Genomic DNA, 15,709 nt, shown 5'->3' on the forward strand with positions numbered 1-15,709 from the left:
CCTCCCGATACTTGTGTGAAGACGTAATAGAGAAATCATTTATTCAAATTCAAAAGGCAAATGTTTAAACGGCATTAATACATTCTGTACATGATTAATTTACATTATCGCATTAACATGGTTTATAAAAGAGATCATGTTATTAACCAGATTTCAGTTAGGAAACGGTTGTTAGCAGAGTGGTGTGATGGTCATACCGTCTCAAGCAGCAGCAGTGTCTGATCATAGTAGTGTACCTGGCCCTGGTTTGATCACATGCTATATTCACACATTCCAGAGCTTTTCCCAGCGTGATAAAGATCAGTGCAGATAGTCACATCATACATAGGAACACAACATACTTGGCTCTATTGGCTAAACCACACACACTTCAAGCTCTGATCAAAGAAATGCCGGATGCCCACGATGCTGCAGGGTTATCTATTAGATATGCTGTGAACAGTCAGCCTGCTATGAGGAGGGAGCACATTGGGCTTTAGGTGGTGATGGAAGTTGAGTGTAGTGGTGGAAATGTAGCGGACCTGGTGGTGAGGAATAATGTTGCTGACAGATGACAAACGTTTGGTCGTTTTTTGGAAGTGTAGCACAGGGGTAATGCCGACTGTGACAATGCTTTGGCCCTGGCAGTAAAGGTGAGTGATCCGTGTGTTCCATCCCAGTGAGGTCAGAGTGTGTTCCAAGCAAGTGTGAGCAGGGCGTGGGCTGGAGCACTGGAGGAGATGAAACCCACAGCAGGATCATACACCTCAAACTGGACCTCTGACGACGACCTGCAACACACACACACTCTCACATCAAGGTAACACATGCAAACACACACATATCAAGTGTTAACACACACACTTTCACCCACCTGTTGAGGATGGTAAGAACCACTGACCCGTCTGGCCTGATGAAGGCAGAGCTTTCCAGTTTTGTTTCCTGACTGAAGGACACACCCACTCTCTGAGACCCCTCCCACAGGAACTTACTGTGTAGCAGAGTTAATGTACTTGTGTTATATGTACTTCAAAACACATACAGATCAGTGATCACCAAGTAAGTTAGGAAAGAGGGGTTCATTTGATAAAGTATTGGTGCAGGGTGTCAGACCTTCCCAGGTGGGACAGTACAGTACCTGAAGTGGGCCATGCTATAGAAGGTGGTACAGTACCTGAAGTGGGCCATGCTCTAGAAGGTGGGACAGTACCGTACCTGAAGTGGGCCATGCTATAGAAGGTGGGACAGTACCTGAAGTGGGCCATGCTATAGAAGGTGAGACAGTACCTGAAGTGGGCCATGCTATAGAAGGTGGTACAGTACCTGAAGTGGGCCATGCTATAGAAGGTGGTACAGTACCTGAAGTGGGCCATGCTATAGAAGGTGGGACAGTACCTGAAGTGGGCCATGCTATAGAAGGTGGGACAGTACCTGAAGTGGGCCATGCAATAGAAGGTGGGACAGTACCTGAAGTGGGCTATGCTATAGAAGGTGGGACAGTACAGTACCTGAAGTGGGCCATGCTATAGAAGGTGGGACAGTACCTGAAGTGGGCCATGCTATAGAAGGTGGGACAGTACAGTACCTGAAGTGGGCCATGCTATAGAAGGTGGGACAGTACAGTACCTGAAGTGGGCCATGCTATAGAAGGTGGGACAGTACAGTACCTGAAGTGGGCCATGCTATAGAAGGTGGGACAGTACCTGAAGTGGGCCATGCTATAGAAGGTGGTACAGTACCTGAAGTGGGCCATGCTATAGAAGGTGGGACAGTACCTGAAGTGGGCCATGCTATAGAAGGTGGGACAGTACCTGAAGTGGGCCAGGCTATAGAAGGTGGTACAGTACCTGAAGTGGGCCATGCTATAGAAGGTGGGACAGTACCTGAAGTGGGCCATGCTATAGAAGGTGGGACAGTACCTGAAGTGGGCCATGCTATAGAAGGTGGGACAGTACCTGAAGTGGGCCATGCTATAGAAGGTGGGACAGTACCTGAAGTGGGCCATGCTATAGAAGGTGGGACAGTACCTGAAGTGGGCCATGCTATAGAAGGTGGGACAGTACCTGAAGTGGGCCATGCTATAGAAGGTGGGACAGTAACTGAAGTGGGCCATGCTATAGAAGGTGGGACAGTACCTGAAGTGGGCCATGCTATAGAAGGTGGGACAGTACCTGAAGTGGGCCATGCTATAGAAGGTGGGACAGTACCTGAAGTGGGCTATGCTATAGAAGGTGGTACAGTACCTGAAGTGGGCCATACTATAGAAGGTGGTACAGTACCTGAAGTGGGCCATGCTATAGAAGGTGGGACAGTACAGTACCTGAAGTGGGCCATGCTATAGAAGGTGGGACAGTACAGTACCTGAAGTGGGCCATGCTATAGGTGGGACAGTACCTGAAGTGGGCCATGCTATAGAAGGTGGGACAGTACCTGAAGTGGGCCATGCTATAGAAGGTGGGACAGTACCTGAAGTGGGCCATGCTATAGAAGGTGGGACAGTACCTGAAGTGGGCCATGCTATAGAAGGTGGGACAGTACAGTACCTGAAGTGGGCCATGCTATAGAAGGTGGGACAGTACCGTACCTGAAGTGGGCCATGCTATAGAAGGTGGGACAGTACCTGAAGTGGGCCATGCTATAGAAGGTGGGACAGTACCTGAAGTGGGCCATGCTATAGAAGGTGGGACAGTACCTGAAGTGGGCCATGCTATAGAAGGTGGGACAGTACCTGAAGTGGGCCATGCTATAGAAGGTGGGACAGTACCTGAAGTGGGCCATGCTATAGAAGGTGGGACAGTACCTGAAGTGGGCCATGCTATAGAAGGTGGGACAGTACCTGAAGTGGGCCATGCTATAGAAGGTGGGACAGTACCTGAAGTGGGCCATGCTATAGAAGGTGGGACAGTACCTGAAGTGGGCCATGCTATAGAAGGTGGGACAGTACCTGAAGTGGGCCATGCTATAGAAGGTGGGACAGTACAGTACCTGAAGTGGGCTATGCTATAGAAGGTGGTACAGTACCTGAAGTGGGCTATGCTATAGAAGGTGGTACAGTACCTGAAGTGGGCCATGCTATAGAAGGTGGGACAGTACAGTACCTGAAGTGGGCTATGCTATAGAAGGTGGTACAGTACAGTACCTGAAGTGGGCCATGCTATAGAAGGTGGGACAGTACCTGAAGTGGGCCATGCTATAGAAGGTGGGACAGTACCTGAAGTGGGCCATGCTATAGAAGGTGGGACAGTACCTGGAGTGGGCCATGCTATAGAAGGTGGTACAGTACCTGAAGTGGGCCATGCTATAGAAGGTGGGACAGTACCTGGAGTGGGCCATGCTATAGAAGGTGGTACAGTACCTGAAGTGGGCCATGCTATAGAAGGTGGTACAGTACCTGAAGTGGGCCATGCTATAGAAGGTGGGACAGTACCTGAAGTGGGCCATGCTATAGAAGGTGGGACAGTACCTGAAGTGGGCCATGCTATAGAAGGTGGGACAGTACCTGAAGTGGGCCATGCTATAGAAGGTGGGACAGTACCTGAAGTGGGCCATGCTATAGAAGGTGGTACAGTACCTGAAGTGGGCCATGCTATAGAAGGTGGGACAGTACCTGAAGTGGGCCATGCTATAGAAGGTGGGACAGTACCTGAAGTGGGCCATGCTATAGAAGGTGGTACAGTAACTGAAGTGGGCCATGCTATAGAAGGTGGTACAGTACCTGAAGTGGGCCATGCTATAGAAGGTGGGACAGTACCTGAAGTGGGCCATGCAATAGAAGGTGGGACAGTACCTGAAGTGGGCCATGCTATAGAAGGTGGGACAGTACAGTACCTGAAGTGGGCCATGCTATAGAAGGTGGGACAGTACCTGAAGTGGGCCATGCTATAGAAGGTGGGACAGTACCTGAAGTGGGCCATGCTATAGAAGGTGGGACAGTACCTGAAGTGGGCTATGCTTCAGAAGGTGGGACAGTACCTGAAGTGGGCCATGCTATAGAAGGTGGGACAGTACAGTACCTGAAGTGGGCTATGCTATAGAAGGTGGTACAGTACCTGAAGTGGGCCATGCTATAGAAGGTGGGACAGTACAGTACCTGAAGTGGGCCATGCTATAGAAGGTGGGACAGTACCTGAAGTGGGCCATGCTATAGAAGGTGAGACAGTACAGTACCTGAAGTGGGCCATGCTATAGAAGGTGGGACAGTACCTGAAGTGGGCCATGCTATAGAAGGTGGGACAGTACAGTACCTGAAGTGGGCCATGCTATAGAAGGTGGGACAGTACCTGAAGTGGGCCATGCTATAGAAGGTGGGACAGTACCTGAAGTGGGCCATGCTATAGAAGGTGGGACAGTACCTGAAGTGGGCCATGCTATAGAAGGTGGGACAGTACAGTACCTGAAGTGGGCCATGCTATAGAAGGTGGGACAGTACAGTACCTGAAGTGGGCCATGCTATAGAAGGTGGGACAGTACCTGAAGTGGGCCATGCTATAGAAGGTGGGACAGTACCTGAAGTGGGCCATGCTATAGAAGGTGGGACAGTACCTGAAGTGGGCCATGCTATAGAAGGTGGGACAGTACCTGAAGTGGGCCATGCTATAGAAGGTGGGACAGTACCTGAAGTGGGCCATGCTATAGAAGGTGGGACAGTACCTGAAGTGGGCCATGCTATAGAAGGTGGGACAGTACCTGAAGTGGGCCATGCTATAGAAGGTGGGACAGTACCTGAAATGGGCCATGCTATAGAAGGTGGGACAGTACCTGAAGTGGGCCATGCTATAGAAGGTGGGACAGTACAGTACCTGAAGTGGGCTATGCTATAGAAGGTGGTACAGTACCTGAAGTGGGCTATGCTATAGAAGGTGGTACAGTACCTGAAGTGGGCCATGCTATAGAAGGTGGGACAGTACAGTACCTGAAGTGGGCTATGCTATAGAAGGTGGTACAGTACAGTACCTGAAGTGGGCCATGCTATAGAAGGTGGGACAGTACCTGAAGTGGGCCATGCTATAGAAGGTGGGACAGTACCTGAAGTGGGCCATGCTATAGAAGGTGGGACAGTACCTGAAGTGGGCCATGCTATAGAAGGTGGGACAGTACCTGAAGTGGGCCATGCTATAGAAGGTGGGACAGTACCTGAAGTGGGCCATGCTATAGAAGGTGGGACAGTACCTGAAGTGGGCCATGCTATAGAAGGTGGGACAGTACCTGAAGTGGGCCATGCTATAGAAGGTGGGACAGTACCTGAAGTGGGCCATGCTATAGAAGGTGGGACAGTACCTGAAGTGGGCCATGCTATAGAAGGTGGGACAGTACAGTACCTGAAGTGGGCTATGCTATAGAAGGTGGTACAGTACCTGAAGTGGGCTATGCTATAGAAGGTGGTACAGTACCTGAAGTGGGCCATGCTATAGAAGGTGGGACAGTACAGTACCTGAAGTGGGCTATGCTATAGAAGGTGGTACAGTACAGTACCTGAAGTGGGCCATGCTATAGAAGGTGGGACAGTACCTGAAGTGGGCCATGCTATAGAAGGTGGGACAGTACCTGAAGTGGGCCATGCTATATAAGGTGGGACAGTACCTGAAGTGGGCCATGCTATAGAAGGTGGGACAGTACCTGGAGTGGGCCATGCTATAGAAGGTGGTACAGTACCTGAAGTGGGCCATGCTATAGAAGGTGGTACAGTACCTGAAGTGGGCCATGCTATAGAAGGTGGGACAGTACCTGAAGTGGGCCATGCTATAGAAGGTGGGACAGTACCTGAAGTGGGCCATGCTATAGAAGGTGGGACAGTACCTGAAGTGGGCCATGCTATAAAAGGTGGTACAGTACCTGAAGTGGGCCATGCTATAGAAGGTGGTACAGTACCTGAAGTGGGCCATGCTATAGAAGGTGGTACAGTACCTGAAGTGGGCCATGCTATAGAAGGTGGGACAGTACCTGAAGTGGGCCATGCTATAGAAGGTGGTACAGTAACTGAAGTGGGCCATGCTATAGAAGGTGGTACAGTACCTGAAGTGGGCCATGCTATAGAAGGTGGGACAGTACCTGAAGTGGGCCATGCAATAGAAGGTGGGACAGTACCTGAAGTGGGCCATGCTATAGAAGGTGAGACAGTACAGTACCTGAAGTGGGCCATGCTATAGAAGGTGGGACAGTACCTGAAGTGGGCCATGCTATAGAAGGTGGGACAGTACCTGAAGTGGGCCAAGCTATAGAAGGTGGTACAGTACCTGAAGTGGGCCATGCTATAGAAGGTGGTACAGTACCTGAAGTGGGCCATGCTATAGAAGGTGGGACACTACCTGAAGTGGGCCATGCTATAGAAGGTGGGACAGTACAGTACCTGAAGTGGGCCATGCTATAGAAGGTAGTACAGTACCTGAAGTGGGCCATGCTATAGAAGGTGGGACAGTACCTGAAGTGGGCCATGCTATAGAAGGTGGGACAGTACAGTACCTGAAGTGGGCCATGCTATAGAAGGTGGGACAGTACCTGAAGTGGGCCATGCTATAGAAGGTGGGACAGTACCTGAAGTGGGCCATGCTATAGAAGGTGGTACAGTACCTGAAGTGGGCCATGCTATAGAAGGTGGGACAGTACCTGAAGTGGGCCATGCTATAGAAGGTGGGACAGTACCTGAAGTGGGCCATGCTATAGAAGGTGGGACAGTACCTGAAGTGGGCCATGCTATAGAAGGTGGTACAGTAACTGAAGTGGGCCATGCTATAGAAGGTGGTACAGTACCTGAAGTGGGCCATGCTATAGAAGGTGGGACAGTACCTGAAGTGGGCCATGCAATAGAAGGTGGGACAGTACCTGAAGTGGGCCATGCTATAGAAGGTGGTACAGTACCTGAAGTGGGCCATGCTATAGAAGGTGGGACAGTACCTGAAGTGGGCCATGCAATAGAAGGTGGGACAGTACCTGAAGTGGGCCATGCTATAGAAGGTGGGACAGTACAGTACCTGAAGTGGGCCATGCTATAGAAGGTGAGACAGTACAGTACCTGAAGTGGGCCATGCTATAGAAGGTGGGACAGTACCTGAAGTGGGCCAAGCTATAGAAGGTGGTACAGTACCTGAAGTGGGCCATGCTATAGAAGGTGGGACAGTACCTGAAGTGGGCCATGCAATAGAAGGTGGGACAGTACCTGAAGTGGGCCATGCTATAGAAGGTGGGACACTACCTGAAGTGGGCCATGCTATAGAAGGTGGGACAGTACAGTACCTGAAGTGGGCCATGCTATAGAAGGTGGGACAGTACAGTACCTGAAGTGGGCCATGCTATAGAAGGTGGGACAGTACCTGAAGTGGGCCATGCTATAGAAGGTGGGACAGTACCTGAAGTGGGCCATGCTATAGAAGGTGGGACAGTACAGTACCTGAAGTGGGCCATGCAATAGGTGGGACAGTACCTGAAGTGGGCCATGCTATAGAAGGTGGGACAGTACCTGAAGTGGGCCATGCTATAGAAGGTAGTACAGTACCTGAAGTGGGCCATGCTATAGAAGGTGGGACAGTACCTGAAGTGGGCCATGCTATAGAAGGTGGGACAGTACCTGAAGTGGGCCATGCTATAGAAGGTGGGCTGTTTGTAAAAGATGTCTCGACTGTGGTCCACAATGATGGGGCTGTCCACGAAGTTCTTCACCCAGTTGGGCCCTCCTCCTTGGTCCAGAGCCAGGTTCCAGTCTGTCCAGCCCACCACATAGTGGTTCAGGTCCTACAGCAGACAAGAGAAGAGAGGGAGAGTAGAGAGAGGAAGAAAGTCACTGTCTAGTTTGTGTTGTTGTGTTACCTGGCATTGCATCAGCATAAACAATCCTGTGGTTCTCAGGAGAGTGACTGTTCCAATGCAAAATGAATGGAGAGGGAACAGGTAAGAGTCCTGTTTCAGTCCTGCAGAGTATTCAGAGAAAGCGAGGGTGAAAAACAAGAGGGAGAAAGAGCGGGAGGCATGGATAAACCGAGAGCACCATTCTAGCTTGTTCCCTAGGGCAACATAACAGACCAGCACTTTGAGCTGTAGAGTTCAGTACAGTATGAATGTGTTTAACTCGCGCTGCAGGATATGACACAGAACTGACTTCGAGGGACGAACAAAGAACAAGGAGACAAAATCAGACAGAACTCACAGACACACCTTCAATTCATCAGTTAGCCCCTGTAACATTTCACAACCAGCACCTAAGCTACTAACTAGATCATACACAGGAATCTGACAAAACATTGAGGTCACACTCAACTTGTTTTTGTCTGACGTCATGCTGACCTGTTCAATTACCTGCTACAGTAACACCTTCACTTGCACATGCACACCTGTACGATGTCATTCTCACCCGTGAGCCATACGACTAAGAAAGAGTACGCATTGACGATCCTCATTCTAGGTCATATGGCTATCTAACCTGTATGATGCTGTGTGCGTACTGCTCAGCCCTCTCCCAGCTGCCCAGCCGTACTCCTCTGTCTGTGGGGCTCCAGCCAGCACAGGCCTCCGTTCCAAACAGGTAGTATTCTGGGTACAGGTGGTGGGTAGTGCCCAGGGAGAGCTCTGCCGGCACCAGGGTGTCCAGGTACCAGTGGACTCCAACACCATGGATATACCTGCCAGCACGCACATCACTGAGGACCTGGGGGGAGGAGCATACTTCAATATTGTCCAAATGTACACTTTCAACATCTCACTATTTCTTTATGGACTTCTCCCCTTTTCCCATTCCTCCTTCTTTTGTTGACTCTCTCTACTCTCTGTCCTTGACCCTACCTTACCCCATCCCTTCATCTCTCATTCCTTTCCTCCCTCTCAAAGCCTACCCCTGTTCTTTTCTTCTTTCAGAGTCCCTCTCTCTCACCACTTTAGCCCAGTGTGGCAGTAGCAGTCTGTTGTCGTCCAGGATGAGGAGGTGTGTGTGGGGGTGTGTGGAGGTGTGCAGGGCGGGGCCAAGGTCCAGGCCCACCCAATCCCTCTGCTCCTCTGCTGTGAAGCCCAGAGCCTGGAAACTGGAGCAGAGAAAACAGATTACTGTTATAATATAATATATGCCATTTAGCAGACGCTTTTATCCAAAGCGTGCATAGATTTGACGTATTTTGGTGGTTCCGGGAATCGCACCCACTACCCTGGCTTTACAAGCTCCATACTCTACCAACTGAGCTAAAAGAACCTGTAACATGTACTTCCTCTATAACTAACTTCATTACCAGAATGTAATTACTAACTAAATATCACTTTTTCCTGTTGTCAATTATGTACCTGCCTTAGATACACATGTAATATAAAGTGAGATGTGACCTGTAGTTGGTCATCTGTCCAGCAGAGGGCTCGTTGCCTGTGGTCATGGCCCAGAATGACAGGTTGTATTTGGCATACTCCTCCAGGAACCTGAGGAAGTAGAATGAATACTCAGAGGGGGAAAAGTCCAACTCCTCTGTAAGGCTCCATGTCCCCAGTTCTTTGTGTGTATACTGTATGATACCTGACATAGTATTTAGCCCAGGTCTTTGTGTGTATACTGTATGATACCTGACATAGTATTAGCCCAGGTTAAGGTGTGTATACTGTATGATACCTGACATAGTATTTAGCCCAGGTTAAGGTGTGTATACTGTATGATACCTGACATAGTATTAGCCCAGGTCTTTGTCTGTATACTGTATGATACCTGACATAGTATTTAGCCCAGGTCTTTGTGTGTATACTGTATGATACCTGACATAGTATTAGTCCAGGTTTAGGTGTGTATACTGTATGATAACTGACATAGTATTTAGCCCAGGTCTTTGTGTGTATACTGTATGATAACTGACATAGTATTTAGCCCAGGTCTTTGTGTGTATACTGTATGATAACTGACATAGTATTTAGCCCAGGTCTTTGTGTGTATACTGTATGATACCTGACAAAGTATTTAGTCCAGGTTTAGGTGTGTATACTGTATGATACCTGACATAGTATTTAGCCCAGGTCTTTGTGTGTATACTGTATGATAACTGACATAGTATTTAGTCCAGGTTTAGGTGTGTATACTGTATGATAACTGACATAGTATTTAGCCCAGGTCTTTGTGTGTATACTGTATGATACCTGACATAGTATTTAGCCCAGGTCTTTGTGTGTATACTGTATGATACCTGACATAGTATTAGTCCAGGTTTAGGTGTGTATACTGTATGATAACTGACATAGTATTTAGCCCAGGTCTTTGTGTGTATACTGTATGATAACTGACATAGTATTTAGCCCAGGTCTTTGTGTGTATACTGTATGATAACTGACATAGTATTTAGCCCAGGTCTTTGTGTGTATACTGTATGATACCTGACATAGTATTTAGCCCAGGTCTTTGTGTGTATACTGTATGATACCTGACATAGTATTTAGTCCAGGTTTAGGTGTGTATACTGTATGATACCTGACATAGTATTTAGCCCAGGTCTTTGTGTGTATACTGTATGATAACTGACATAGTATTTAGTCCAGGTTTAGGTGTGTATACTGTATGATAACTGACATAGTATTTAGTCCAGGTTTAGGTGTGTATACTGTATGATAACTGACATAGTATTTAGCCCAGGTCTTTGTGTGTATACTGTATGATACCTGACATAGTATTTAGCCCAGGTCTTTGTGTGTATACTGTATGATACCTGACATAGTATTTAGCCCAGGTCTTTGTGTGTATACTGTATGATACCTGACATAGTATTTAGTCCAGGTTTAGGTGTGTATACTGTATGATACCTGACATAGTATTTAGCCCAGGTCTTTGTGTGTATACTGTATGATAACTGACATAGTATTTAGTCCAGGTTTAGGTGTGTATACTGTATGATAACTGACATAGTATTTAGCCCAGGTCTTTGTGTGTATACTGTATGATAACTGACATAGTATTTAGCCCAGGTCTTTGTGTGTATACTGTATGATAACTGACATAGTATTTAGCCCAGGTCTTTGTGTGTATACTGTATGATAACTGACATAGTATTTAGCCCAGGTCTTTGTGTGTATACTGTATGATACCTGACAAAGTATTTAGTCCAGGTTTAGGTGTGTATACTGTATGATACCTGACATAGTATTTAGCCCAGGTCTTTGTGTGTATACTGTATGATACCTGACATAGTATTTAGCCCAGGTCTTTGTGTGTTTACTGTATGATACCTGACATAGTATTTAGCCCAGGTTAAGGTGTGTATACTGTATGATACCTGACATAGTATTTAGCCCAGGTTAAGGTGTGTATACTGCATGATACCTGACATAGTATTTAGCCCAGGTCTTTGTGTGTATACTGTATGATACCTGACATAGTATTTAGCCCAGGTCTTTGTGTGTTTACTGTATGATACCTGACATAGTATTTAGCCCAGGTTAAGGTGTGTATACTGTATGATACCTGACATAGTATTTAGCCCAGGTTAAGGTGTGTATACTGCATGATACCTGACATAGTATTTAGCCCAGGTCTTTGTGTGTATACTGTATGATACCTGACATAGTATTTAGTCCAGGTTTAGGTGTGTATACTGTATGATACCTGACATAGTATTTAGCCCAGGTTAAGGTGTGTATACTGTATGATACCTGACATAGTATTTAGCCCAGGTTAAGGTGTGTATACTGCATGATACCTGACGTAGTATTTAGCCCAGGTCTTTGTGTGTATACTGTATGATACCTGACATAGTATTTAGCCCAGGTCTTTGTGTGTATACTGTATGATACCTGACATAGTATTTAGCCCAGGTTAAGGTGTGTATACTGCATGATACCTGACATAGTATTTAGCCCAGGTCTTTGTGTGTATACTGTATGATACCTGACATAGTATTTAGCCCAGGTCTTGTGCTCCTTGCCCCCAGGCTGGCCCTTCAGAGAGCCCTTGCCAGTGAGAGCACCGTTGGTCTTCAACCATGCGGGGGCACTCCAGGCACTGGCCAGCAGAGACAGGGGGCGGGGCGACAGGGCCTGGGCTCGCTGCAGCAGGGGGATCTGGGATTGGAACAACAGGGAAGTGGTGTTGTGAGTACATACATCCCTATTCATCCATGACTGCATGGCCATGCACGACTCCAACTCCATCAAGTTTGCTGACGACAGTGGTAGGCCTGTTACCCGGCTACCGTCTGACATGCCAAGACAGAGAGACAAGAAAACTGCTTCTAATACCAGGCCATCAGACTGTTGAACAGCCATCACTAGCTGTCTACAAGGTGATGCACACTCACTGACACCGCATACTGTCCCATGTTATAGAGACATTGAACCACTAGTCACTTCCTGTTTCACACTGTGTATTTAAATACTGTATCCCCGACATAGATAAATTATTCTGCAGTATTGTAGGTCCCCAAGAACACAGTGGCCTCCATCATTCTTAAATGAAAGACGTTTGGAACCACCAAGACTCTTCCTAGAGCTGGCCGCCCGGCCAAACTCCACTTCACAATAACAGCACTTACAGTTGACCAGAACAGCTCTAGCAGGGCAGAAATGTGACAAACTGACTTGTTGGAAAGGTGGTATCCTATGACTGTGCCACGTTAAAGTTACTGAGCTCTTCAGTATGGGCCATTCTTTGCCAATGTTTGTCTATGGAGACGGCATGGCTGTGTGCTCGATTTTATACACCTGTCAACAATGGGTGTGGCTGAAATAGCCAAATCCACTCATTTCAAGTGGTGTCCACATACTTCTGGCCATGTAGTGTACCACTGCTGTAAATCCCATTCTTAGTTTAGCTTGTGGTGTACATACTGTATGGATTTCATTTGGATACTGCTACAGTGCTGTTTAGGGTGTTCATTGGATTCGGACGTTCTTCATTTCTTGCTTTTTTCTTTTTCTTTGAATTGTTTGACATCTGACTGCAGTGTTTGGAGCCAGTAACATAAGCATTTCGCTGCACCGCTGTAACGCCTGCTAAACTGTTTACGCGACCAATAAACTTTAATTTGATATGTTTACGATCTAACAAGTCAAAGAACAGAAAGAGCTGGAAACAGAGAGACTATCTAAACCACCTTCATGTTAGTGTCTTCTGGTGTTAAGGTAAAGTTGTCCAGGTTGTAATCTCCAGGTGAGTCGGCGTAGGTGTACAGATGGGTTGAGAAGTCACAGCTGGCAATGGGCACCCGCACCACACTGTACCCAATACCTGGAACACAAAGCAACAGCAGTATACACACTTAACCTAGCCTTTATTTGACCAGGTTTGTCCCATTGACATAAAATGTCTTACTGAAATAAAATAGGCAGGACTATTCTAGTAATTATGATTATAGCTATGGCCCTTACTGACACCCTGACCTCTCACCCTGAGCAGAGAAGTACTGTCGTAGTAGCTGGTCCTGTGTTCTGGGGGACAGAGACAGGATGTTGATGGCAGCTGAGTCTGTCATGGCTCCTCCAAACCCTCTGATCCTCTGGTACTTCTGGTAGGGAACCACAGTCAGCCTGAGAACTGGGAGGGAGAGAAGGGGGTGGTCAGTACCGGTCCTGAAGGGTAACAGTGTGTGCAGGCTTTTGTCTTTTTGGTTTCTCACCCTTGGGCTAGTGGGGGTTGTTGTCTTCAGCCCAGGCTATTCTCACCTGCTCCAGTGCTGCTGTTCTGTACCTGTCCCTGTCCTCTCTGCAGCCTGCTGCCAGCCTTACTGCTGGTGAAGGACAGGAACTGCCCCAGTGCAGGTAGTGTGTCTGACCCAATACTGTCACAGTGGGTGGAGTTACACTCACACACCACCGAGCCATGGCCAAAGTTACGGGCCACACACTCATCACTGCCTGGGGAGAAAACACACACACAGGGTTATAGAGGGTCGTTTATAAGGGAAATGAGGAGAAGGGAAGCTATGGGTCTTGGGTCATCAGCGTCAATAAATAACGACTGACAGTGGTAAATATGCTGATTTAAACAATGCAGTTCAGAAACATGTGTCATAAAGCTTTATGTATGTGTTAAGTAGTTATAAACATGGTCAGGGATAGTTCTACATATAATTCGATTAGTTAGTTCCCATGTGAAAGTGGCCATACATAACATACTGTACCTCTGGATCGTGTTGCTACTCCAATGAACAAAGCGAGATGGATGAGTGCTGTTGACAATGGCATTATATCTGTAGAGAGAGCAGAGAATAACAGCAGCATGCTGACAGGTGCTGTAGCCTACTAGCCCCTGGTCATGACTCTCAGTTCCATTACATACATCCGGAGTAACGTTAGGCTCCTTTAGTCCACTAGCTAGTGTCATTTTAATCCGCAACTGTAACATTCACTGTCACCAGTGCGCATCAGAGGTTCGTTCTTACCTAGTTTTTATCAGGATCTTTGACATGTCATAAGTGCACGTCAAGTATTGAGTCGTATGTCCAACTGATCGATTTTCTCTGCTATATCCGGATTGTCCAAAATTGTATGGACCTCGATAGTCATATGACAAGCACACTGTGGTACGTCACTTCGATGTAAATTGTAGTTTACCGCTAGAGGTCACCAGTGACAAATACAAGGTTGGGAACATTGCCCACCATAGTATTGTAACCAATGTGTAACAAGCCTGCAATGCCTGAAACTCACGTAGCTAGTTAACTAGCATAAACAGTTCGGGACGATCATTGTCCATGAAATAATCAAGTTGTGGTTTATTTGGATGAATATAGTAGCCACCAACCCGTACCCAACGCACACAGGCGCTACTCAAAGTGACTGGCCCAGCGCGACCCAGAAAGCGTCGTTACATACAGAAACTCATTTGCATAACACTGTGTGATAGGCTGAGAGATATTCAAACGTATACACACGTTAGTTTACGTTACCCAAGTAAATAGAATCCATGGATTCTATTTCTATGACATTACCTTAGACTGAAACACATAATTTAACTGACTAAACATAAAACAATATATATGTAATCCACTGAGACATTGTACAGTGACCACACAGATAGAACAATAACCTAGTGTGGGTTAGTTGAGAACAAGTTCTCATTTACAACTGCGACCTGGCCAAGATAAAGCAAAGCAGTGCGACAAAAACAACGCAGAGTTACACATGGAATAAACGCAGAGTTACACATGGAATAAACAAGCGTACAGTCAATAACACACTGGAGTGATAGATGAGCAGATGATGATGTGCAAGTAGTGATACTGGTGTGCAAAAGAGCAGAAAAGTAAATAAAAACAATATGGTGGTTAGGTAGGTAGATTGGGTGGGCTATTTACAGATTGACTATGTACAGCTGCAGCTATCGGTTAGCTGCTCAGATAGCTGATGTTTAAAGTTAGTGAGGGAAATGTAAGTCTCCAGCTTCAGCAAGTTTTGCAATTTGTTCCAGTCACTGGCAGCAGAGAACTGGAAGGAAAGGCGGCCAAAGGGGGTGTTGGCTTTGGGGATGACCAGTGAGATATACCTGCTGGAGCACGTGCTACGGGTGGGTGTTGTTATCGTGACCAGTGAGCTGAGATAAGGCGGAGCTTTACCTAGCATAGATTTATAGATGACCTGGAGCCAGTGGGTCTGGCAACGAATATGTAGCGAGGGCCAGCCAACAAGAGCATACAGGTCACAGTGGTGGGTGGTATAAGGGGCTTTGGTAACAAAATGGATGGCACTGTGATAGACTGCATTATGAAAATCTTTGTCAATGCTTTCTGAATGTATATGGTTACCAGTGTTAAAAACCAAACCCTCTTGCCAAGCGGGCTTCCAAACCGTTAAT

At 47.1% G+C, this 15,709-nt stretch overlaps 1 protein-coding gene across 2 annotated transcripts; it reads right to left on the minus strand.

Annotated features, from left to right (window-relative positions):
• Positions 1-11: 11 nt before the first annotated feature.
• gba1 (glucosylceramidase beta 1) lies at positions 12-14,667 on the minus strand. 2 transcript variants are annotated; one of them, XM_045718885.2, is made up of 12 exons: positions 14,298-14,665; positions 14,037-14,105; positions 13,579-13,770; positions 13,304-13,450; positions 13,011-13,144; positions 11,807-11,979; positions 9,277-9,366; positions 8,837-8,984; positions 8,390-8,614; positions 7,541-7,704; positions 854-970; positions 12-770 (listed from the first exon to the last, which is right to left on the minus strand). In XM_045718885.2, exons 2-12 carry the CDS (start codon positions 14,098-14,100, stop codon positions 665-667), a joined length of 1,560 nt encoding a protein of 519 aa, XP_045574841.1. In that variant the 5' UTR covers positions 14,101-14,105; positions 14,298-14,665; the 3' UTR covers positions 12-664. The 2 variants fall into 2 exon arrangements, with proteins under 2 accessions (XP_045574841.1, XP_045574842.1); XM_045718886.2 differs by lacking the exon at positions 854-970 and having other exon boundaries at positions 14,298-14,667.
• Between the last annotated feature and the right edge of the window lie 1,042 nt (positions 14,668-15,709).

This window comes from Salmo salar, chromosome 05 (assembly GCF_965601325.2).
Source record: "Salmo salar chromosome 05, fSalSal1, whole genome shotgun sequence".
In the NCBI taxonomy this organism is placed as follows: Eukaryota; Metazoa; Chordata; class Actinopteri; order Salmoniformes; family Salmonidae; genus Salmo; species Salmo salar.